This window comes from Macaca nemestrina, chromosome 16, assembly GCF_043159975.1.
Source record: "Macaca nemestrina isolate mMacNem1 chromosome 16, mMacNem.hap1, whole genome shotgun sequence".
NCBI classification, from domain to species: domain Eukaryota; kingdom Metazoa; phylum Chordata; class Mammalia; order Primates; family Cercopithecidae; genus Macaca; species Macaca nemestrina.
The window spans coordinates 15379920-15403711 of NC_092140.1; the positions used below are offsets into that span (position 1 = coordinate 15379920).

At 44.6% G+C, this 23792-nt stretch overlaps 1 protein-coding gene across 2 annotated transcripts in view; it reads right to left on the minus strand.

The window, feature by feature from the left end:
• Positions 1–23792, minus strand: part of LOC105477658 (FERM, ARH/RhoGEF and pleckstrin domain protein 1) — a 306384-nt gene that overhangs the window by 103557 nt on the left and 179035 nt on the right. For both annotated transcript variants that reach the window (XM_011734259.3, XM_011734252.3), the window contains exon 3: positions 4694–4798. In XM_011734259.3, coding sequence (XP_011732561.2) covers positions 4694–4798 — 105 coding nt within the window. The remainder of the gene's footprint in view (positions 1–4693; positions 4799–23792) is intronic.

The window sequence follows — 23792 nt, forward strand, 5'->3', positions numbered from 1 at the left end:
ATGTTGTAAGGCAGAGCTCACTGGATTTTTATAAACTGATTGTATCCACGGAACCAGCATCCAGATCAAGGGAGAGAACATAACCAAGACCCTGGCAGCAATCCCTATAACTCTTCTGGTCATTTATGGCATCCCCTCGATTACCACAGATCGATTCTGTCAAAAGAACTTTTTCTTTTTTTGAGATAGAGTCTCACTCTGTCGCCCAAACTGGAGCGCAGTGGAACGATCTCAGCTCACTGCAACCTCTGCCTCCTGGGTTCAGGCGAATCTCCTGCCTCAGTCTCCTGAGTCACTGGGACCACAGGCATGCGCCACCTCACCCAGCTAGTTTTTGTATTTTTAGTAGAGACGGGGTTTCACTATGTTGACCAGGCTGGTATCAAACTCCTGACCTTAAGTGATCCTCCTGCCTTAGCCTCCCAAAGTGCTGGGATTACAGGCATGAGCCACCACACCCGGCCTCAAAAGAACTTTTAAAAATTGAGGCAGGCAGATCACCTGAGGTCAGGAGTTCAAGACCAGTCTGGCCAACATGGTGAAATCCCATCTCTAACGAAAATACAAAAATTAGCTGGGCATGGCAGTGGGCACCTGTAATCCCAGCTACTTGGGAGGTTGAGGCACGAGAATCGCTTGAACTCAGGAGGCAGAGATTGCCGTCAGCCAATCTCGTACCACTGCACTCCAGCCTGGGTGACAGAACAAGACTCTGTCTTAAAAACAACAACAACAACAACAAAGCAATTAGCTCAGGTTGGAATTCTCTAATTGACAGAGTCAAGTCAGTTTAGTGACATGGTCAGAACAAGATGATGACTGAGGGCAGGTGCTTCTTTTTTTTTTTTTTTTTTTTTTGAGACGGAGTCTCGCTCTGTCGCCCAGGCTGGAGTGCAGTGGCCGGATCTCAGCTCACTGCAAGCTCCACCTCCCGGGTTCACGCCATTCTCCTGCCTCAGCCTCCCGAGTAGCTGGGACTACAGGCGCCCGCCACCTCGCCCGGCTAGTTTTTTTGTATTTTGTAGTAGAGACGGGGTTTCACCGTGTTAGCCAGGATGGTCTCGATCTCCTGACCTCGTGATCCGCCCGTCTCGGCCTCCCAAAGTGCTGGGATTACAGGCTTGAGCCACCGCGCCCGGCCGTGAGGGCAGGTGCTTCTAAAGATCCGAGCTTCAATCCCATTTCTTTGCTATGTGCCTCTAGGAGAACGACTTAACCTCTTTAAGGCTTAACTTCCTCATCAGAAAAAGGGGATATAATGCGCCGTTGCAGGAATAAATGAAACACTGTATGTGAACCTAGCACGGTGCCTGGCAGTTTCCACTCTCTAGAGCATGTGTTGGCCTACTATGGCTTCCTGTTATATGAAGTTCTGCTGGAACAAACACACGTATTCATTCACATATTATCTATGGCTGCTTTTGCACGATAAGGGGAGATTCGAATAGTTGCAGCAGAGACTGCATGGTCTGTAAGGCGTTCAGCACTATCAGGCCCTTTACAAAGAAGGTGTGACCCCTGCTGTAGGATGTGGGTCATGTGTGCTGCTGCACCCACAGGGACTAGAACACTCCAGCACATAGGAAGTACTCATGCGGCGGCTTTTGTGTGACATGTAACAAATAAACACTTACGTATTTAAGTCATCAACAGTGGGTTTTATTTTGCAGTTGAATACATTCCTAAACAATATTGTAAGAATGGAGTGAAATCATAAAAATCAAGCCTGGTAACGACTTGAAAGAAGGCAGCTCTGCCCGATACCTAGAACAACAGACTTACAAATTCTAGCAAGAGAAGCACCTACGGTTAATAAGAGACACTAAACTTGCAGCCAGAAGAACACAGAATTTTAGCTGTGCCATTAGCTAATTGGTAGATACAGACATGGGGAAATTCTCAGAATCTTAGCGCACTCAGCGATGAGGCCTAAACACTGCTGCTGATTTCTGGTTTAGACAAACAGCTCCTGCAGGACTGGAATTGGACAAGGTTGGAGTCAGGAAAGCCATCAGGAGCTTAAAGGAATTCAGGCAGGCACAGAACGGGGTTGTTAGAAATAACGAGATAACGGTATCTTCAGGTGTTTTGAGAATCATTATTTTACCATGAAATAAGAGCATGAAACAATATTCCACAGAACTTGCTGGAATATTTTCCTGGACTTGAGGAACTTGCTGGAATTGTTTCCTGGACTCTCTTAAGAAGCTGTGTGTGCCTAGTGAATGGAAACCGCAACTACTTCTTGCTAGTTGTCACTTTATCTCACCTTTCGTGTGAAGTCTGATGCCAGACACGGTGTAAGAACAAAATAATTGTTAGCTGAATAGGAATAGGAGAAGGTAGAATGAGATTTGGCAGGTCTGTGGTCATATGCCACACTGTAAAAAGGGCTGGGAGTCAGGGAAGCTTGGATTTGAAGTACAAACTAGAAAGCGACAGAGTGTTTGGAGGTGGGAATAAATTGAGAAAATACAACTTGCTCTCAGTTTTAGGCCCGTGACAGATCTGCTCATTTGCCACTGGCTCCTCTCGGAGCCAGGCTCGACCTGCACTGCCTCTGAGGGTTCTTCCTTCAGATGCTGCCGTCCCACCTGTGGCCACCTTCTCTTCACAATGAATGTTCTCATCCCATTTCAGAGCTTCGACAGACATTCATAATAATCATAAGATTCTTGAATCCAACTTTCCACCCAGATCTCTTTCCTGTGCTCTAGGAAATACACCTTCTGGCCCTGCTTGCTGGATGCCTCCACTGAATGCCACGGATGCCCCTGCCTCCTCAAGCTGGAATGGGACTCATCTTCACCCCGGTATGGTCTTCCCCAGGGATGGACACTACTGTCCACCCAGATGGCAAAGCTGGAAACCTGAGCCACTACAAGCCCTCTTCTCCACCTTCTCCACAAGTGTATTCATTCAACCACATCCTCTCCTACTGCCCCCAACCCCAACCTCTGGAATCCATCCAGCTCCTGCCGGCCCCTCAACTCTCCCTTACTTGTAGCCAGCACCATCTCCAACCAGACTCATCACTAGAACCTAATGGCTTTCTTGACTCCAGTCTGGTCGTATTCCAATCTGCCTACAGTTCTCTTTCTAAACCAGAAATCAGGTCATATCACACGCTCTTTTAAATGCATTAACAGCTTCTCAAACACAATAGTTTGGGTATAGAACTGTGAGGGCCGATACAAAGCCCTTGTCCACATGTGATGACTAAGTACTTGAAACATGGCTCATCTCAACTGAGAGGTGCTGAGGTGTCAAATACACACCAGATTCGAATACTTCACAGACAAAACAGACAGCATGAAAATATCTCATTCGCAATTATTTAGACTGTGTGTTCAAACGATAATGTTTCTGGATATAGGAGGTTAAATAACACATTTGTAACATGAATTTCACCTGGCTGTTTGACCTTTTTAACATAATGCTAGAAAAGTTACAATTGCATATATGGCTTATTTCTCCTGACTGTAATGGCATAGAAAGCCCTTCACCATACAGCTCCCTGCTGGGCTTCCAACCTTCCTTCTCGCACTGCCTTTACCACTGCCCTTCTCCTGTCCCCCTCAACTCTGGCCTTCTCTGCAGGCTGCTGAATAACTCACTTGCTTTCTGGTTTTTGTACGTGGGGTGCCTCATCTCTCTAGTACATTCTTTCCATTAGAGCAAGTCCTGCTGGTCTCCCAGGATGCAGGTTTGCAGAAGGATCTCCTGAACTCAAATGGTGTCTGTCGCCCCCACTGCCCAACACCACTGCTCTCCGGGGAGAACCTGTCACGCATCCTATATCTGCACGGCTCCCCACCGGGCTGATAAATTCCCCGTGTCTCATTCACTACTCAATCTACCGTGCAGGGACTAGTAGAAGTTCCAGGAACTCAGTATGCATAAAATCAAAGAATAAAAGCATAGCCAATGAACTTATAGCTCCAAAAGGTGCCTAATAAAAGGTAGCTTCAGATATAGGCTTAAGCAAGTGCCATCAACCCAAAGAGACAAAAATACGAGAAAGCTATGCTCTACATTTTGGATTCAATTCGGTGCAAACTTTATCCAGAACAATCTGACATATTTAACAACCTTAAAATGATCGTACCCATTAAGTGGGTAAATCCGCGCCATTGGATTTGAACTACTGAACAGTTAGCTATGAGCACAAACACAAACGTACTCAGTTCACTGGGGCCATATCTATAATAGCAAAAAACTGAAAAGAGCGAAGCATCCCATCAGTTACAATGGAAGCTGTAAATGAGACATGTCCCTCTGGTGGAATGGCATGCAGTCATGAAAAAGAAGGAAATGGACTCCATGTGCTAAAAAGGAAAGATTTCCCTTGAGCAGGGAGGGAAAGCAGAGGGTGCTATACTATTTCCTCACATTTGTGTATTTCAAAGATATATGTTTGCATATGCATCTACACAGAATTTATCAGAAATATACTCAAACGTGTGTGTTCACAAGATAACAGCTCCTGGGGGCAGAGGTGGGAGGGCAGTCATCACTCTGTACCTTCTTTGAACTTGCTAATCATAGGCACGAATACTTTTATTATAAAACATATTAATGAGGGCTTCCTGCATGGACCACAGAAAATCACCAATTATTTCACCACCCCTGCCCAGCCCCCCACCAAGATGAACAGATGGTGAAACAGCAACATTAAGTTGACATCACCTACCGTGATCTTTTTGTGATCAGGAAACTCGAGGCCAAAATAGTCACCTTCCACGAGGTTGAGGTGGTTGCAAACTGCATCCAGCAGCACCTTCCCAGGAGCTCTTTGCTGTGAGCAGAAACAACAGGGGTTATCCCTGAAGCAGGCAGGGATGAAAATAAACCACAGCTCCTGGCTGCAGGAAACCTCCGGATTCCTAAGTCTATGGGTCCTTCACAGCTTGCCACCGCCCACCTCCGTGACACCCTCAACACCAGCCCCGTCTACACCTCCGTATCCCAGCACCTGCTGTTCCCATAATTGGATGCAAATCTCTCAGCATTTTCTTCCCAATCCAATCCCAGGCATCACTCCTCCCTCCTTATTCAATTAATTGACTATTTTTTTAGAGTAATTTTAGGTTAACAAAAAGTTGAGCAAAAACTTCTTCCCACCACACAGTGTCCTCTGTTATTAACATTAGTGGTAGAGATTTGCTACTGTCGGGGAGCCAATATTGATACAGTATCATCATTCACACTCCATAGCTCACATAAGGCTCACTCTGTGTGCTGTAAAGTTCTATGACAAATGTGTTGTGACCTGTCTGCATTACAGTATCATACAGAATAGTTTCACTGCATTATATGAATTTCACACTAAAAATCCTCTGTGTTCCAGCTATTCCTCCCTCCCTCCCTCCTTCCTAATCCCTGGCGACCACTGATCTTACTGTCTTTATAGTTTGCCTTTCCCAGAATGTCATCTAGCTGGACTCATACAGTATGTAGCCTTTGCAGACTGCCTTCTTTCATTCAGTAATATGCATGTAAGGTCCTTCTGTGTCTTTTTTTTTTTTTTTTTTTTTTTTTTGAGACAGAGTTTGCTTTTATTGCCTAGGCTGGAGTGCAATGGTGCAATCTCAGCTCACTGCAACCTCCGCCTCCTAGGTTCAAATGATTCTCCTGCCTCAGCCTCCCAAGTAGCTGGGATTACAGGCATGCACCACCATGCCAAGCTAATTTTATATTTTTAGTAGAGATAGGGTTTCTCCATGTTGGTCAAGCTGGTCTCAAACTCCCAACCTCAGGTGATCCACCTTCCTCAGCCTCCCAAAATGCTGGGATTACAGGCATGAGCCGCCGTGCCCTGCCCCCTCCATGTCTTTTTATGACTTGGTAGCTTATTTATTTATTGAGACAGAGTTTTGCTTTTGTCACCCAGGCTGGACTGCAATGGTACGATCTCAGCTCACTACAACCTCAGCCTCCCAGGTTCAAGCGATTCTCCTACCTCAGCCTCCTAAGTAGCTGGGATGACAGGCACCTGCCACCATGCCCGGCTAATTTTTTTGTATTTTTAGTAGAGACGGGGTTTCACCATGTTGGCCAGACTGGTCTCGAACTCCTGACTTCAGGTGATCTACCTGCCTCAGTCTCCCAAAGTTCTAGGATTACAGGTACGAGCTGCCGCACCTAGCCAGTTTGTTTATTTTTACTGTGGAATAATATTCCACTGTCTGGATGTAATACAGTTTGTTCACCTACTGAAGGACATTTTGGTTGCTTCCAGTTTTGACAATTATGAACACAGGTGTTATAAATATTTCTGGACAGGTTTTATGTGGACATTAAGTTTTCAACTCATGACCCTAGGTCTTTTTTGTGACAGTCAAAGCCCTGTTCCTGTGCCTCTCTCCTTGTCCACAGATAAGACATGGATGGTTTTCTTCTCTATATTCCTGTAGCACTCTGTGCAGTATCTCATCGAGACTATACCCACATTGAAGGGAAACGCCATATTTTTTCATCCCTGTATCCACAATGCCTAAAGACCAACCAATTTTGTTGAAATGAATGAACAAATCAATAAAAGGTATCCATTCCACTGTATTATAGATGGTTTAGTATCTATGTGTCTATGTCCCCAAGTAATATCAGGTCACTTCTTCATTTTTGTATTCTTATTGCCTAGCACAGCACCTGGCAATCAATCACTGTCTGCTGAAATCCATACTATTCATGCATTTTCTATATGCTGGATCTATAGGGAAAGGGAATATTATATATAAGAACCCACGTTCTATCCTAAAGAGCTTAGAATCACATGCCTCAGTTTATCTTCATTATGTACATTCCCAGTGACTTATAGTAAAATGGATCAATTCCACCATATAGATCAAATCTTGGGAGACAAATGCTTTAATGACATTGCCATTCACAGTTATCAGCCTGACCTCATTATCAGCTCACCTCAGCCTCCCAAAGTGCTGGGATTATAGGTGTGAGCCACTGCACTCAGCCCACAGTTACTTGTTTTATACTTCTCACCTCTTCCCTGAGAACAGAGCATTTTAGGAACCAATTAGTAACCCAGGTGACTGAGTGATAGCAGGAGTCAAAGCCCACCAAGTACAGGGATGGGCATGTCCATGAGTCTGTACCAGCATGAACAGAGAAGCCAAGAAAGATGCTGCTTGATGTTCAACATTAAGCACTTTTTTTAAACAGGTAACACTTTACACCCCCACACTAGCGCTCACTGCAATCCAGAAGATACACATTCTCCACAGATGATCCCAAACTCGCCAGGCTCTAGATCTTAAATGCCTGACATTGGCAGAGTCATGTCACCTGCAGGAATGTCAGGAGTCACATGTGATTGTGTGGAACCCCTATTGTTGCCTGCCAAGCTCTCCTCTTCTGCAGGCGGCTTATCCAGAGGAAACAGTCAGGAGAGCACAGTGGAACACTAGTCACCAATCTTATCTTCCACTGCTTTGCTACAGCAGTGTGCCCTGTTTCCGACGCACAGGGTCAGACTAGCTTTTCCCAGCTCGGTTGATGTAGGGAGCGATGAGCTGCTCCATTCCAGTCCCTAATCTTGGGTCTGAGTCCCCATACCAGCTGCCAAGAGCTGCATGGTTAACTTATGCACAGCAACTTATTCGGGCTCCCACCTCTCACTCCAATAACATCTGCAGACATTAATAAGAACATTATAGGCTAGGTACAGTGGCTCATGCCTGTAATCCCAGCACTTTGGGAGGCCAAGGCGGGTGGATGATTTGCGGTCAGGAGTTCAAGACCAGCCTGGCCAACATGGTGAAACTCCGTCTCTACTAAAAATACAAAAATTAGCCAGGTATGGTGGCGGGTGCCTGTAATCCCAGCTACTCAGGAGGCTGAGGCAGGAGAATTGCTTGAACCCAGAAGGCGGAGGTTGCAGTGAGCTGAGATCACACCACTGCACTCCAGCCTGGAAAAAAAAGAATGTCATAAAAAATGGACCAAAGAATAAGAACTTGTGGAAGAATTCCCATACTGTAAGATTTTCTTTTAAAGGAAAAACACATTCCAGCTTCAGAACCTTCGTTCTCGTAACTCTTAACATTTCCTATTTGTGATGAAAATAAACCACCAATCATCTGACCAGCTGGCAAGCACTCACGTTTCCCAAAGAATTCCTGGAACTAAGGGAATTTGACAACTTCATCTAGATTTACAGAGTCAATGAGACTTAATAATTCAATACTAGAAATCTTAAAAAGTTTTAAACAAAAAAAACTAATATATAATGGATGTCTTTATGCACATGGTGTTAAACTGAGCACTTCAGAAGAGGGGAGAGGGAGAGTTAGCCTCTACACTGGGTACTTCATGGCGTCAGCAGCGGGTTCTGTGCATGTTTGGAGTGCTTTTGGTGATAATATGAGGGCGTGTTGAGTCCTAGAACCCGCAGCCTTGCCGCCGCACCACTGCACACTCCTTAGGGCCTGTCAGAGACAAGTGAAGCAATGATGATTAACTAGCTGCTTGTCACGGGTTTGCAGTAGAGACTTAGGATCTAGCTAATAAATGGCAAGTCGATCCTTAAAATTGTTAAAATTTATTATTTTATGCAAATGTTTATAGAAAATGACTTTTCTTTGGCACCAAATTTTTCATAGGGTGATGTCAACTTATCATTTCAATAATATCTTTATAGCTTCTAAAATTCACCTGTAAAATAGATGTCCATAAAGCATTATGCGAATTCCCCTGTGAATGCTGGCTATATCTACGGTTGTAAGGACACTCCCGTATGTAACATCACTGGAATTTACAAGGGCTTAAATGCACCCACTACATGACAGTGGCATGGGTAAATGGCACTACAATGGTGATATGGTTTGGCTCTGTGTCCCCACCCAAATCTCATGTTGAATTGTAATTCCCAATGTTGGGGGAGGGACCTGGTGGCGGGTAGCTGGATCATGGGGGCAGATTTCCCCCTTGCTGTTCTCCTGACAGTGAGGAGTTCTCATGAGATCTGATGGTTTAAAAGTGTGTGGCACCTCCCACTTTGTTCTCTCTCTCTCTCCTGCTCACCATGGTAAAACAGGCTTATTCTCCTTCACCTTCTGCCATGACTGTAAGTTTCCTGAGGCCTCCCAGCCACACTTCCTGAACAGCCTGTAGAACTGTGAGTCAAGTAAACCTCTTTTCTACATAAATTACCCAATCTCAGGTGGTTCTTTATAGCACTGTGAGAATGGACGAATACAAATGTGCTACATGAACTGTGCATTAACACCCCAATGTGTAGCGGGCAGCTGAGCCTAAAGCGCTTCCAGGCATAAAGATACCCTGATGGTCGAGGACTTCCTCTCCCTTTCTTTTAGGACTTGGTCCTGAACTATCTAAGGGTGTCAACGCACACCAGGTTAAAGCCTGCTTCTGAGGAAGCTTCTCGGAGAAGAGAGGCAGAGAAACAGCTTGTATTTCACTAAGAAAATGATTCTTCCTTTTGTTCCTATAATACTTTTACTTCATCAGCCTGCAGCATAATTTCTCTGTACTTCCCAGTGAGATTTTGAACTTCACTCTGAAGCGCATTCTGTTCCACGTCACATCCCAGAATGCAAAATGGTGCAGCCACTATGGTGAAACAGTATGGCAGTTTCTCAAAATAATGAAAATAGTCTTATCCTAGGATACAGCAATCCCACTTCTGAGTATACAACGAAAATAACTGAAAGCAGGGTTTTGTAAATCCACGTTCACAGAAGAATTATTCACAATAGCCAAAAGCTAGAAGCAATCCAGGTGTCCACTGCTGAATGAGTGGATCAACAGTATGAGGAGGACAATTACACACAGTGGAGGACGATGCAGCCTTCGGGAAAAAAGAAAACAAGATTCAGGAACACGCTACACCATGAATGAAACTTACGGACACTATTCTAAGTGAAATGAGCCAGTAATCAAAGGACAAATATTGGATGATTCCACTTCAATGAGGTACCTACAGCAGGCAAATTCAGAGACAGAAAGTAGGATGGGGGGGTTGCCAGGGGCTTTGGGGAGGGGGAACGGGGAGTCAGTGATTACCGGGATCAGAGCTTCAGTTGTGCAAGGTAGTAAGAGTTCTGGAGATGGCTGGTGGTGATAATTGCACAACAGTGTGAATGGACTTAATGTACTTAGTGCCCCTGAGTGAACGTACTTAATGCCCCTGAACCACACATGTAAAAACAGTATATTTTGTTACAGGTGTTTCACCACAATTTTAAAAATGCAGAAGGGAGAAAAAGTAGTTGAGGAATGGGGCTCACATCTATAAACAACTGAAAACAGTTATTCACAATGCAATCTGTTAACATTACTTTTAAAAATAAGAAAATAAAGAATCTATTTTCTTTACATGAGATCTTAGAAAAATATTATGGGGTAGGATCTCATCACATGAGGAAAATGGGTGAATATCCACGTGTATGCACTAAATATTTGCTAATATTTCTTTACACAAATAGCTCTTTTTATATGTTTGGCAAAAAAGGAAGAAACTGAACATCTTTGGAAATAATGGCAAATTATGCATTTGGGGCAGGCTTTGTACTGAAAGCCAACGATGAGATTCAAGAGCCACAAATCCACTAGCCTTTTATTAACTAAAAAACCAAACCTGTAAACAAGTCAGTAAAGCTTGAATGGGGAAAAGGTAGAAACAGCACAGATTAAACTGACAGAACTCAAGAAAAAAGGCCCTGTAGAAAATTCATCAGTAAAAGTATTTTTTTTAAAGGTTAACTTACTTCAACACACACACACACACACACACACACACACACACACACACACACACACGGTGACACAGACTATTATATACAAGGAAGGAAAACCCACTTATCTAGGCATCATTTGAAAACCTATATATGTGAGTAATGGTTTAATATGAAAGGGATCTGATGACAAATGAATGTTTTGTTGTTTTTGAAAAAAATTATTTCTGTTATTCAAGTTTTTGGAGACAGCGTATTGCGTCACCTTGGCTGGAGTGCAGTGGCACCATTGTAGCTCACTGCAACCTCAATCTCTGTGCTCAAACAATCTTCCCACCTCAGCCTCCCAAGAAGCTGGGACTATAGGAGTGCACCACCGCGTCTGGCTAATTTTTTATTTTTAGTAGAGACGAGGTTTGCTATGTTGCCCAGGCTGGTCTCAAACTCCTGAGCTCAGGCGATCATCCTGCCTCGGCCTCCCAAAGTGCTAGGATTATAGGTGTCAGCCACTGTACCTGGCCCAAATGACTGTTTATGATGTCCTCAAGGGTTTGTGCTGGGGGTAGGGGCAGACCTCTAAGGCTCCCATCAGCTCTAAGAAACCACCCCGTTCACTACCAGTCTCGATCATAATATTCCTGAAGTGTTCTCCTTATAAGAGGCCAAATATTCATTCTAATGTTCTATTTTGGATAACAAACCAGCAATTCGTGAACTACATAATCAAATTTTTGTCCCTTGTTTTTAAAATGATGCTCCAAAAGGCAGCTGAATTTTAATCTAGTGCACAAACCAGTTGGCTGGCTCCACACTCTGTGTCCCTGTTGCCTTCTCCGTCCTCAATTGGCTTTTCACTGGAGCCTCTAACATTAAATTTAGGAGGAGGTTTACATTCGTGGGGAAAGCCTGGCAAGTACGCACTGAATACTAAACAGCACGCATGTTCACACAGCGCTTCAAGCTATTACAAATTGTGACTCAAAGTTGCTCCAGTTTATTGTGACTTTAAAACATTTCTAGGCCGGGCACGGTGGCTCACACATGTAATCCCAGCACTTTGGGAGGCCAAGGCAGGTAAATTACCTGAGGTCAGGAGTTCGAGACCAGTCTGGCCAACATGGCGAAACCCCATCTCTACTAAAAATACAAAAGAATTATCTGGGCAGGATGGCGAGCGCTGCTTGTACAGTCCCAGCTACTTGGGAGGCTAAAGCAGGAGAATTGCTTGAACCTGGGAGGCAGAGGTTGCAGTGAGCCAAGATTACGCAACTGCACTCCAGCCTGGGCGACAGAGCAAGACTCCCTGTCTCAAAACAAACAAACAAACAAACAAAAAACAAAAACAACAACAACATTTCTATGTCTTCAGGTTATTTCTATAACAAAGTTTTAAACAGGAGTATTTTTTGTTTTCTTTTCTAAAAGAATAAAGACACCATTCCTTCTGTAGGCTGGGAGTATATTCTCCCTCTCCGTCTCCCTACCACATTAAATCGTCTAAATCAATTAATTCCCTACCTGAGAAAGCTAAAGTACTGCCTTGTGGAAATTACCTCATAGACAGAACTCGATAATGTTTGACCAGGTTTACAAGGTTTGCATCTCCTGGTGTTACAGAGAGCCATTTCGGGAAGTGTTTTATTTTTGCTGTTTTGGGATTAGCGTAACTATGACAACCAAGGCATGCTCTCACTCAGCAGAAGGGAATGGCTGCTCTCGAAGGCCTTGTGCCCTTCTCCCTATGACTGATACCTATCAGAATATTGTTCAAAATCCCATAATCCATCAACCCTCTACCCAATCACAACGTCACAGATTTTCCTATAGCCTTTTGGTAGATTTTGACCAGGTGGGCAGACGTATTAATAACTATGACGGCTTGAGGGGGTTGGGGTATATTTATCAAGCAAGTTGCAGTGTGCAGTCACTATGTTAAGCAGAGAGAAAGGAAAGCAAGAAGATGAGCATCTCTCTTTGGGTCAGTGATACGGTTTGGCTGTGTCCCCACCCAAATCTCATCTTGAATAGTAGCTCCTACAGTTCCCATGTGCTGTGGGAGGAACCCTGTGGGAGGTGACTGAATCATGGGAGCAGGTCTTTCCCATGCTGTTCTCGTGATAGTAAGTCTCACCAGGTCTGATGGTTTTATAAGGAGAAGTTTTTCTGCACAAGCTCTCTCTTTGCCTGCTGCCATCCATGTAAGACATGACTTACTCCTCCTTGCCTTCTGCCATGATTGTAAGGCCTCCCCAGCCATGTGGAACTGTGGGTCCATTAAGCCCCTTTCCTGTATAAATTACCCAGTCTCAAGTATGTCTTTATTCGCAGAGTGAAAATGGACTAATTCCATCGATGATGTACAAAAATAACCAGCTAAATTGGAGTACATGGTAAGTGGCACATTAGAGGAACTAGCAAAAAGCCATAGAAAGTCAGAGAATAGAGCAACTGGCTATTCTCCCTGATGGTGGTGTTCTTTGAGAGTGGAGTACCTAATGTGTTTTAGAAGTAGCCCATTTGAATGGGTCTTGAAGGATGAGTAGGAGTTTGCTAGGTAAACACAGATGGAAACATGATGACTTAGTCTGCCCAGGTGGACATAACCAAACACTATGCACTGGGTGGCTTAAACAACAGAAATTGATGTTTTCACAGTTCTGGAGGGTGTGAAGTCTACACTCAAGGTATGAGCTGATCTGGTTCTCTGAGGGCTCCCTGCCTGGCTTGCAGATGGCTACCTTCTCATTGTGTCCTCACATGGCTGAGTGAGAGCAAGTGAGAGCTCTCTGGTACCTCTTCTCCTAAGGTCACTAGTTCTATCAGATCAGAGCTCCATCCTCATGACCTTATTTTACCTTAATTCCTGTACTTCCTTACTCCAAATACGGTCACATGGTAGGTAGCGCATCAAGAAATTAATTAGGGTGGGGAGTACAATTTAGTCCACAGCACACGAGTCATGAAAGGGCTAGAGATGCTATTTTATGCTATTATTATCTCCCTTTTAAGACTAATGTGAGAATTCAATGAAACCATGACCACAAAGTACCTAGCAAAAGGCCTGGCACATGACACACATTCTTTATTATTGCTGCCACCGTGATGGTGAAGGGAAATGGAAATTTACAGACTGAATGACAGAGGATGAGTTGACACTGGAAGGAGGTCCCACTTCCCAACCCCAAAGGTGTGTGCCTGCAAAATCCCAAGTGGAGCCCATTAGCACAGCAGCGTGCCACGGGGCTAAGTCCCTGGGGCAGAGTCCCCAGAGGGTCACTGCCTGCAGTCACCTTGGAATTCAGCTGGAGGTGACACAGAGCTACGCTCTTCCAATCAAATGTGCTCGTGGGTCTCCTTCAGACACTGATAAGCTGCAGATGCTGATTCCAGAGGCCCCAGGATCTGTATTTCTAATAAACTTCCAAAGAGTGCTACTGCTGGGGCAAGGACCAGGTTTGAGTAGCCAAGTGCCAGACACATGGATGAGATACTATCAATGACACGGGGTCCTCTGAGGCCAGGCTGGCTGCCTCTGGGGTTTCTCACTCTGATTTCCATCCGAGGCTAATATCAAGCCAGAGATGCATCCACAGTAAAAGATACCAAACCTGGGCTAGGTGCGATGGCTCACACCTATAACCCCAGCACTTTGAGGATCACTTATGAGACCAGCCTGGGCAATATAGTGAGACCCCCATCTCTATAACTTTTTTTTAAAAATTAGCAAGTAGAGATCAGAGGCAGGCAGCTGCTAGCCAAGGGGCACCAGGGACCACCGGCCACCCTAAAAGCCAAAAGAAGCCGGGAAGGAGTCTACTCAGAGTCTCCGAGGAGGCACAGCCCTCATGACCCCTTCATCTCTGACTTCTTGCCTCCAAAACAGTGAGAGAATACATTTCTGCTGTTGTTGGCCACTTGGTTTGTAGTATTTTGTTGTGGCAGCCCTAGAAAGTAAAAGCTGCCTTAGGGACGGCCTCATCACCTGTTCCTTTGCCACGGCATGCAGGAACAATGCAGTTGGGTTGAGCAGTTTTCTTTCTGAATAAACAGATTACAGTGAAGTAATAACCCTGTTAGTGAATTTAGAACCATACAAAAATTGTGGCCTTCAAAATTTCTCTATCTTGATCTTCAAATATACTCAGCAAATAGTAGACTCATTATGGGAGATGATCTATTTTTCTCACTGCTAAAAGGCATTCTTCTTTCGATTGCTGTTGCTCTAGGTGTGAACAGTACTCCACAATAGAAATATTTTCAATTGAAATATTTTCAATTCTCTTTACAAAATATTTTCTCTTTTGAGAGCTTCCCCTACAGCTTGGTGAGGTGGGAGGGGTCAGATGCCAGGCCCAGAATCACACAAAGTCCCAGCTGCCCACCAAGGACAGCCTCTACCTCAGCCCAGCCCTTCCCTAGCTCCCAGGCTCGTGTGAAAATCTGTCAATGAGAGCAGTTTGAGAAATTCTACAGGAACTCGCCTATCTGTCTGGAAATGCATATTTTTCCTAGAAAGATTAGCACAAGGCCACTGCCAGACAGGGCTTAATACAAACCAGGAGACAAATGTCGGTTGTGGCTAAATGTGGCAGGCTGAACACAGGAGCTTATCTCCACTGCATCCGGAAAGCCCACTGTAACAACAGTGAAAGAATTAAAAAGGAAAGGGCACGGTGGCTCACGTCTATAATCCCAGCATTTTCGGAGGCCAAGGTGGGAGGATCACTTGAGGTCAGGAGATTGAGACTAGCCTGTGACACATAGTGAGACCTCATCGCTACAAAAATAAAATTAGTTGGGCATAATGGTCTCAGCTACTCAGGGGCTGAGGTGGGAGGATGGCCTGAGCCTGAGAGTTGGAGGCTGCAGTGCTATTATCATGCCACTTCACTCCAGCCTGGACAAAGTAAGGCCCTGTCTCAAAAAAATTAATAATAATAATAATAATTAAAAGGGGGAAAGGAATAAATTCATGGAAAACAGAGCAAAAGAAAGAGGAGACAGGAGGGGACAGAGTTCCCCCAAATTGTGAAAGGTGACCAAGAAGAAAGGAGAAATCTAGTTACAGACGAGAGGAGGAAGAGTCAGCAACAGGAGGCGGTCACATTACGCAGAGTGTCCCAAAAGGTCAGACATGGGAGATGCCAGGTACTTGCAATAATGCACGAAGAGGGGAAAACTTTTAGAAATACTATAATTTGTACCCAGATATAGCTAAGAGTTTATAAGTTAAAACACAGAAAGTTATAAACAGGAACATTTGAATAACAAGAAAGAGCTCTTAGAAATAAAAAAAAATAAAAGAAATAAAAATGTCACTCAAAGACTTTAAAGTTGAGAACTCCCCTAGAAGCTAGACTTGAAGGCAAAGAGATGAGAAAGAAGAAAGGATATAAGACATTTAGAGCCACAAGTCAAGAGCTTCAACATCTGAGTAACATGACTTCCAGACAGAGAGACCCCAAAGGAAAGGAAATTAGGCAAGAATAAGATGAGAAAAATTTCCAGAACCTTTCAGATTGAAAAGGGCCAGAGAGTACCTCACAGAATGAATGAGTAAAGTTCATCTCAAGGCAAATTACTGGGAAATCTGAAAGTCAAGGAACGAAAGGAAAATTGTAAAAGTTATGAGAGAGAAAATCAGAATGGCTCAGGGCTTAATGAAACAGGAGAATTCCCTGGACCCCTTCAGGGGACCTGCCACAGGGGTGTGGCTTGCTTACTCAGCCACCAGGCTCAAATTTCTTGCGAGTTGGTGCTGGGGCCAAGGCAAGCAGCTTTTGGGCTCCGGTCCCATGGTAGTCTCTAGTGGTGTCAATGCTCTTTTAGCAGTTGCCATGTGAGGATGTCCAAGTGTTTTGTTTTTTTCTTTTTTTTTTTTTTTTTTTTTGAGATGGAGTCTTATCCTGTTGCCCAGGCTGGAGTGCAGTGGCGCGATCTTGGCTCACTGCAAGCTCTGCCTCCTGGGTTCACGCCACTCTCCTGCCTCAGCCTCCTGAGTAGCTGGGACTACAGGTGCCCGCCACCACGCCCAGCTAAGTTTTTTTATTTTTAGGAGAGACGGGGTTTCACCATGTTAGCCAGGATGGTCTCGATCTCCTGACCTTGTGATCCTCCCGCCTCGGCCTCCCAAAGTGCTGGGATTACAGGCGTGAGCCACCGTGCCTGGCCAAGGATGTCCAAGTGTTAACCAGCTCAGTGGAGAGTCAGGGTGACAGCCTTTTACACCCTGCCCTCTTGGTACCCAAGTTCTTGTCCAGCATCCTGGAAGAATCAGGTCACACGGACTTGAAGGGTAGTGAATGTGGAGGTTTTATTAAGTGGTGGAAGTGGCTCTCAGTGGAAGGGGAGCTGAAAAGGGGATGGTGCGGGTAGAAGGTGATCCTTCCCTGAAGCCAGGCCATCTCCAGCAGGATTGCTCTCCAAAGTCGTGATGTCTGAAGTTAAGTTGCATCTATCTGTAGTCTCCGACACTCAGTTGCTTCTTCTCCTCTCAATGTTCAGCCGCTTGTCGCTCTGCCAGCTGAGGTTTGGGGTTTACGTGGGCACAGGATGGGGGGTAGGGTGGGCCAAAAAGCAACACTTGGGCACAAAAACAGGAATGCCTGTTCTATTAGGGCTGTGGGTCCAGGCTTGAGGGTAGAGCCTTTGCCAGGGACCCTGCCCTCCTGCCTCTTGTCCATATTAAAAGTATGTTAGAAGCCAGAACAGCGTTCCTACCTTTTTCACTTTCCAGACATCAGCAGTAACATTTGTGTAAGTCTGGACACTTGAGACCATATGCAACGCTCTGGGGCTTTACCCTGTGGGTAGAAGGGATCGGTGCACCTGCACCTCAGCTCTGCTGTATCTACTGGGACTTTCCAGGCTGGAGGACAATGGAATGCCCAAGGTCACATCCACTAGAGGCAAGCTACTTCTTGTGCCTCAGTTTCCTCTTACATAAAATGGACGTAAAGATTGAACCACTTCATTGGGTCACTGTAAGGATTCAGCAACTTAGTATACACCATGCCCTTAGAACGGCATCCAGACTAGGTGAGCTCTAATGGGTATTTGTGATGATGATGATGATGTGGAGGAGGAAAAATTAAGTGACTCAAAAGCTGAACAGCAGACCGGATGGCCCCCTCTTCAGGAAACTGCGATCACCACTGACAGGAACTAAAACTTTAAATCCAAACCCTGGGGAGCTGGAACAGGCTTTCATTCTGGGGCAAAGTAGCTAAATGTTTAGGCCTGCCCATCGGTTCTGCCCACAAACGCTGCGATTCTTCCTGCTTGCTGTGGCTCTAGGGGCGGCCACACTGCCCCTGAGGACACACTGTCTCCTTGTTCCCCTCGGCACTAAGTCCCAGCGTTCAGAACCCTTGTTAAACACACTTCAGATTAGGTTTCAGAGTCCCCAACTCCAGGCCGTGAAGAGAATGGACGCTTTCAGCTCCCTCACTGCAACGGAGCAGTGACACACCCACCGCATCATTAGTACACGACACACCCACCGCATCATTAGTACACGACACACCCACCGCATCATTAGTACACGACACACCCACCGCATCATTAGTACACAACTCCCTCCTTCTTTCATTCCAAAACTCTGCAAAGACAGACAGAGAGACAGAGTGTGTGTGTGTGTGTGTGTACGTGTGGGGGATTTCTACTGCTTTCTTACAAACCTGGTATGAAGCAAGCAACAGACACAAAAACATTTAGGGGAGAATCCAGCTCTTCATAGTGCTAGGTTTGTCATCTCCTGATCTTGACCAATTCATTGTCTTTTCATCCCTTTTAGAAATAGATGAATAAAAAATTCTAAAATTTATCTAAATTAAAAAATCATGCTTCACACTTTGATACTTTCATATGTATTAGGCAGAGAATAAAATATCACACAACAACTGAACAAGGCAAGTATAAACCAGATAATGACTGCTTGTAGAAAGGAGGACACCACTTCCAGCAAGAGCAAAAGACGTGTCTTTTTCCTCGTGTCTAGTAAGATTGGCGCTTTCTCCTTGGGCTCGGTGGTCTAATGAAGTCACGAAAGTGCATTCACCCACTGAACCTGAATCTTTAGAAAACACCTGATATCATATACTAATACCTGGCTTCCAAAACTATTATTGCAAAGGAAGGCGGAAAGTAGAAATTGTGTTGAACTTAGTCCCATGACTCAGCAGAAAGGTGAAGACTTTGTAAAACAAAACCACCAAATGACACCTGTTTCCCACTGTCATCTTCCATCATATGCACGCAAAGTTCTTCAACCTTGTCTCTGAAACACAGCTTTTCCCCAAGAGCCAATCTTACGTGAAAGAAAAATTAATCTGTTTACAGACACTTTCTACAGAAAATATTTTTTAACCTTTTTTTTTCAAATAGTTGGGAGAATGGGAAGATTTTCTTACCCCTTAGAAGGGGACTTTAATGTTTTATGCAAAAGGCTTTTAAGTTAAAAATCCACGAATCAAACTCAAGTATGAACACGCAGCTTTCCGGATCCTTTAAGAATTCTTAGCTCTTTAGTTTCCAGAAAACTTCCCAAACGTTTTTACTTGTCATTCTTTTTTAAAAATGTACTTTTCAGATTTAATATTCTGTTAACCATGGGAGTGAGTGGGGGGTAGGGGTGGCCTTCAGCTCCAGCTTTATGTTCTGCAAAGAGGTCAGAGTTCTAACCAGATACTTGGAATTTATTCTCCTTCGAAAAGCTGGAAAGCTCAGATGAATACGGAAAAGACCTTTACAAACAGGCGTACAACAGAAGTACAACAATCATATCCAATAGACACAGAAAGGAGAATGGTGGTTGTGGGGGCTGGAGGTAAGGGAGGGGGAGTGAGGAGTTAGTGTTTAATGGGGACACAGTTGCAGTTTGGGAAGATGAAAAAGTTTTGGAGAGGTGGGGATGGCTGAGCAACAACATAAACATACTTAATACCACTGAACTGTATACTTAGAATGGTTAAAATGGTAAAGTTATATTATGTATATTTTACCACAATAAAAAAAATGGGAAAAAAGCATATCTGAAAATACTGACAATCTACAAAATGGACTGGTAAACTGGGTGGGTGTGGGGAGGGTAGAAAAAGCCAAGCACTATAAAAAGTGTTTTCATTATAAAGAAACATGGAGGGAAAACTAACTTTGACGTCATTTTCAACAGATGAAGCTATTACTATTAGGTACAAAACTGTGGGAGATGTTTGGGAACAGCACAGAACAGGGGAAGGCAGGGGTTCTAGGCGCATCACGTAAGGACTTTGAGGCTGGCTTGCCACTTACCAGCTACGGAGCTCAGGCAGGTCTCCTGGCCTGCGTGGGCACTGGCTTTTCCATCTGAACAATGGAATGATGACACCCCATAAAGGAGTGGTTGTGAGAGTTAAATGAAGGAAATATACCTAAAGTGCTAAGCACCAGTGCCACCATCCAGCAGGGATTCAAGAAGTCAGTAACCCATCTTGCTTCATTTTTAGTTAAAGTATATTGTGTTATTTTCAACTTTTGGTAGCTATGAAAATTTTACCGTCTGTATTTTTAAATCTCACTGTACTTTAATCACTGTAAAATAAAACTTACACTTTCCCTTATATTTCACTATCTTCTGATGAGCAGCTGGGGAATGAGACACTGACTAGAAGAGGAAAAAGGTGGGAAATGGGGTCTGTATGATCCACAAATGAGGAAACCACTAAGAAGCAAAAAATGATATGGGTTCACTACGGATGGCAGTCTCTTCCCACTGAAAACCTGCTAGAGTAAGACAAAATACGAACACAAAGATTCTCGATTGAGGAAAAAGAAACTTACAAATAAGTATATAACAAAAGTACATAAAGCATATCCAACAATGCTGACAGTCTAGAAGGACTAAAAGATTCTGAATTACTAAACACATTTTTAAAAATATGAGTATCAGACAAGCAGTTCCTTAGGTGTTAACAAACCACAGTTCTGGGAAACAAGATGGTTCTGCTTTGTTTACAACACAGATTCTGTCAAATGCAATAGAAGGCGATGCTGATCGATGGCCAGGATTTAATTAAGGAACTAATTCTGATCGATTATAGCAGTGATTCCAAGGGCACTCTGGAAATGAGGCTTGCCTGAAAACTTCTAAGCACTCACGTCCTCTGGCCCCAAACCTAGAGAGCCTCACGTGCCTGAAGGTTCCTGCAATGACTCCACCGCACATACACACTCACACGTTTGTGGACACACATTCATGACACTCAGGAACGGGAATACCATGCAGCTGAATGACATTCTTCACCTTCTGAGTACCTTGATGAATTTTTTGCCCAGGCTGGAGTGCAGTGGCACGATCTTGGTTCACTGCAACCTGTGCCTCCCAGGTTCAAGTGATTCTCCTGCTTCAGCCTCCCGAGTAGCTGGGATTGCAGGCACATGCCACCATGCCCAGCTAATTTTTGTATTTTTAGTAGAGACAGGGTTTCACCATGTTGGTCAGGCTGGTCTCGAAACCCTGACCTCAGGTGATCCATCCGCCTCGGCCTCCCAAAGTGCTGGGAGTGAGCCACCACGCCCTGCAGATGACAATTTCCTTGAATTTCTCTGCCTGCATGTAACCTCTGTCACTTATGATAACCATCTGACTTATCACATAAACAATTTCCAAATAGCTTCTCAAGTCAGCTTTATCAGAAACAGTCATCTTTTACTTTAAATCAGACATGTCACTCCTCTACTCAAAACCTTTTTCACTCAGAGTAAAAGCCACAGTCCTCACAATGGGAAAAAAGGGTCCCCAGTGATCTGCCCCACCCCTGTCACCTACCTGAGCTCATATCCAAATGTCCTCCCTCTGGCTCACTCCTCTCCAGCCAGGCCAGCTGTTCTCTAGCACACGAGACACACACCCACCTCTGGGCCTTTGCACAGGTTGGGACACTCTATCCCCAGAAATCTTTGTGGATAATTCCCTCACCTCTTTCTTTGCTTTGCTCACATGTCAGGTTTTCAACAATGCTGACCCTGACCGCCCGACTTAAAATGACAATTTGCCCCACACCTCCATCCCTGATTCTGGTCTATTTCTATTTTTCAATTTTACATACCACTTTCTACACCCAAAAGACAGCATCTTCTTCTAGCGCTCCTTACACAGTGCCGTCTTTCTCTGCTGGAGGGCACACTCCCTCGGGATATGGATCTTGTTTTGTTCACAAGAACAGCATGATCATAGTAGGTGCTCATAAAGATTTGCTGAATAATATAATTTTAAAACCATAATTCCCATGAAGAGACCATAATAGTACAGCCTTTAACAAAAACGACTATAAGTCAGGATCAAGATTCTAAAGCCAATTAGAGTCTTGCTCTGTCGCCCAGGCTGGAGTGCAGTGGTGCCATCTTGGCTCACTGCAACCTCTGCCTCCCGGGTTCAAGCGATTCTCCTGTTTCAGCCTCCCGAGTAGCTGGGATTACAGGCGCACATCAGCACTCTCGGCTAATTTTTGTATTTTTAGTAGAGATGGGGTTTTGCCATGTTGGTCAGGCTGGTCTAGAACTCCTGCCCTCAAGGGATCCATCCGCCTCGGCCTCCCAAAGTGCTGGGATTACAGGCGTGAGCCACCACACCTGGCCGAGAATATATTTTTTTATTTCAAGAAATTGTTGCTCAAAGAGATGCCATCTGCAAAAAGCCATAAATGCTGACCACTAAAACAAAGGCCAACTATACAAAAAATGCTTACAGGAAACTGAGAAAATAGAGGATGACATTCTTTCAACAGGGAAACATGTTAACTTCTACAACAATGCACAACAAAACTAGTCATGTGACAGTCACACAGGAAAAGAAACACCGAGGGGAAGTTTAAACTTGCAGAGTGAACGTGTCACATCACAAGTGTGCGCCAATCACAAGAATGTGATTGGCAGCACAGCGTTTCTACGTTTCTACGATATCCTGCAGGAGGCTTTTAAGAAAAAATTAAAGATGTGCCTCCATCGATGTGTTGATTCAGTGCTCTTGGAGTACAGGAGGCCCCTCCCTTACCCTCAGTCTTGCTTTCTATGGCTTCAGTTATCCTTGATCAACCTCAGTCTGAAAATTTTCAATGGAAAATTTCAGGAATAATTCCTAAGTTTTGGATTTCCCGCTGCTCTGAGTAGTGAGGAAATCTCTGCGGTCCTCTCTGTCCCACCCTGGACATAACTCCTGCCTTCACCCAGCAGATCCAGGCTGTCTACACTCAAGGGCCACCTCGGTGAGCACACCGACTTTCAAGATACTGCAGTGCTTGTGTCCAAGTCTCCCTGAATTTACTTCCTAATGGCCCCAAACAGTAGTGATGCTGCAACTGGTGCAGGTCAGAGCGAAGCCTTAGAGTGCTTCCTTTAAGCAAAAAGGCCAACAGTTCTTGACTTAATGCGGAAAGAAAGAGAGTCATGTGCTGAGGTTGCTAAGATCTGCAGTAAGAATGAATCTTCTGCCGGGCACGGTGGTTCACACCTGTAATCCCAGCACTTTGGGAGGCAGAGGAGGGCGGATCACGAGGTCCAAAGATTGAGACCATCCTGGCCAACACGGTGAAACCCGTCTCTACTAAAAATAGAAAAAATTAGCTGGGCGTGGTGGCAGGAGCCTGTAGCCCCAGCTACTCGGGAGGCTGAGGCAGGAGAATGGTGTGAACCCAGGAGGCGGAGCTTTCAGTGAGCAGAGATGGCGCTCCAGCCTGGGCAACAGAGTGAGACTCCATCTCCAAAAAAAAAAATGAATCTTCCATCTGGGAAATTGTGGAAAAGGAAAAAGAAATTAATGTTACTTTTGCCGTCGCACCTCAAACTGCAAAAGTTACAGTCACAGTGTGTGGTAAGTGCTTAGTTAAGATGGAAAGGGCATTATATTTGTTGAAGACATGAACAGCAAGAAAGAAAAATAAAATCCTAAGGCTCTGAACCCACCAAACAGACCCTCCTCCTCGTCAAGGGGACCCCAGAGTAACCTTAAAGCTGGGTCTGTGGCTGTGAGGGGATGGGAGGTCCGAGGACCCTGGTTATACCCCCATCCTTGCTTGCTAAAGGCCACAGGCTTTCCTCCCTAAG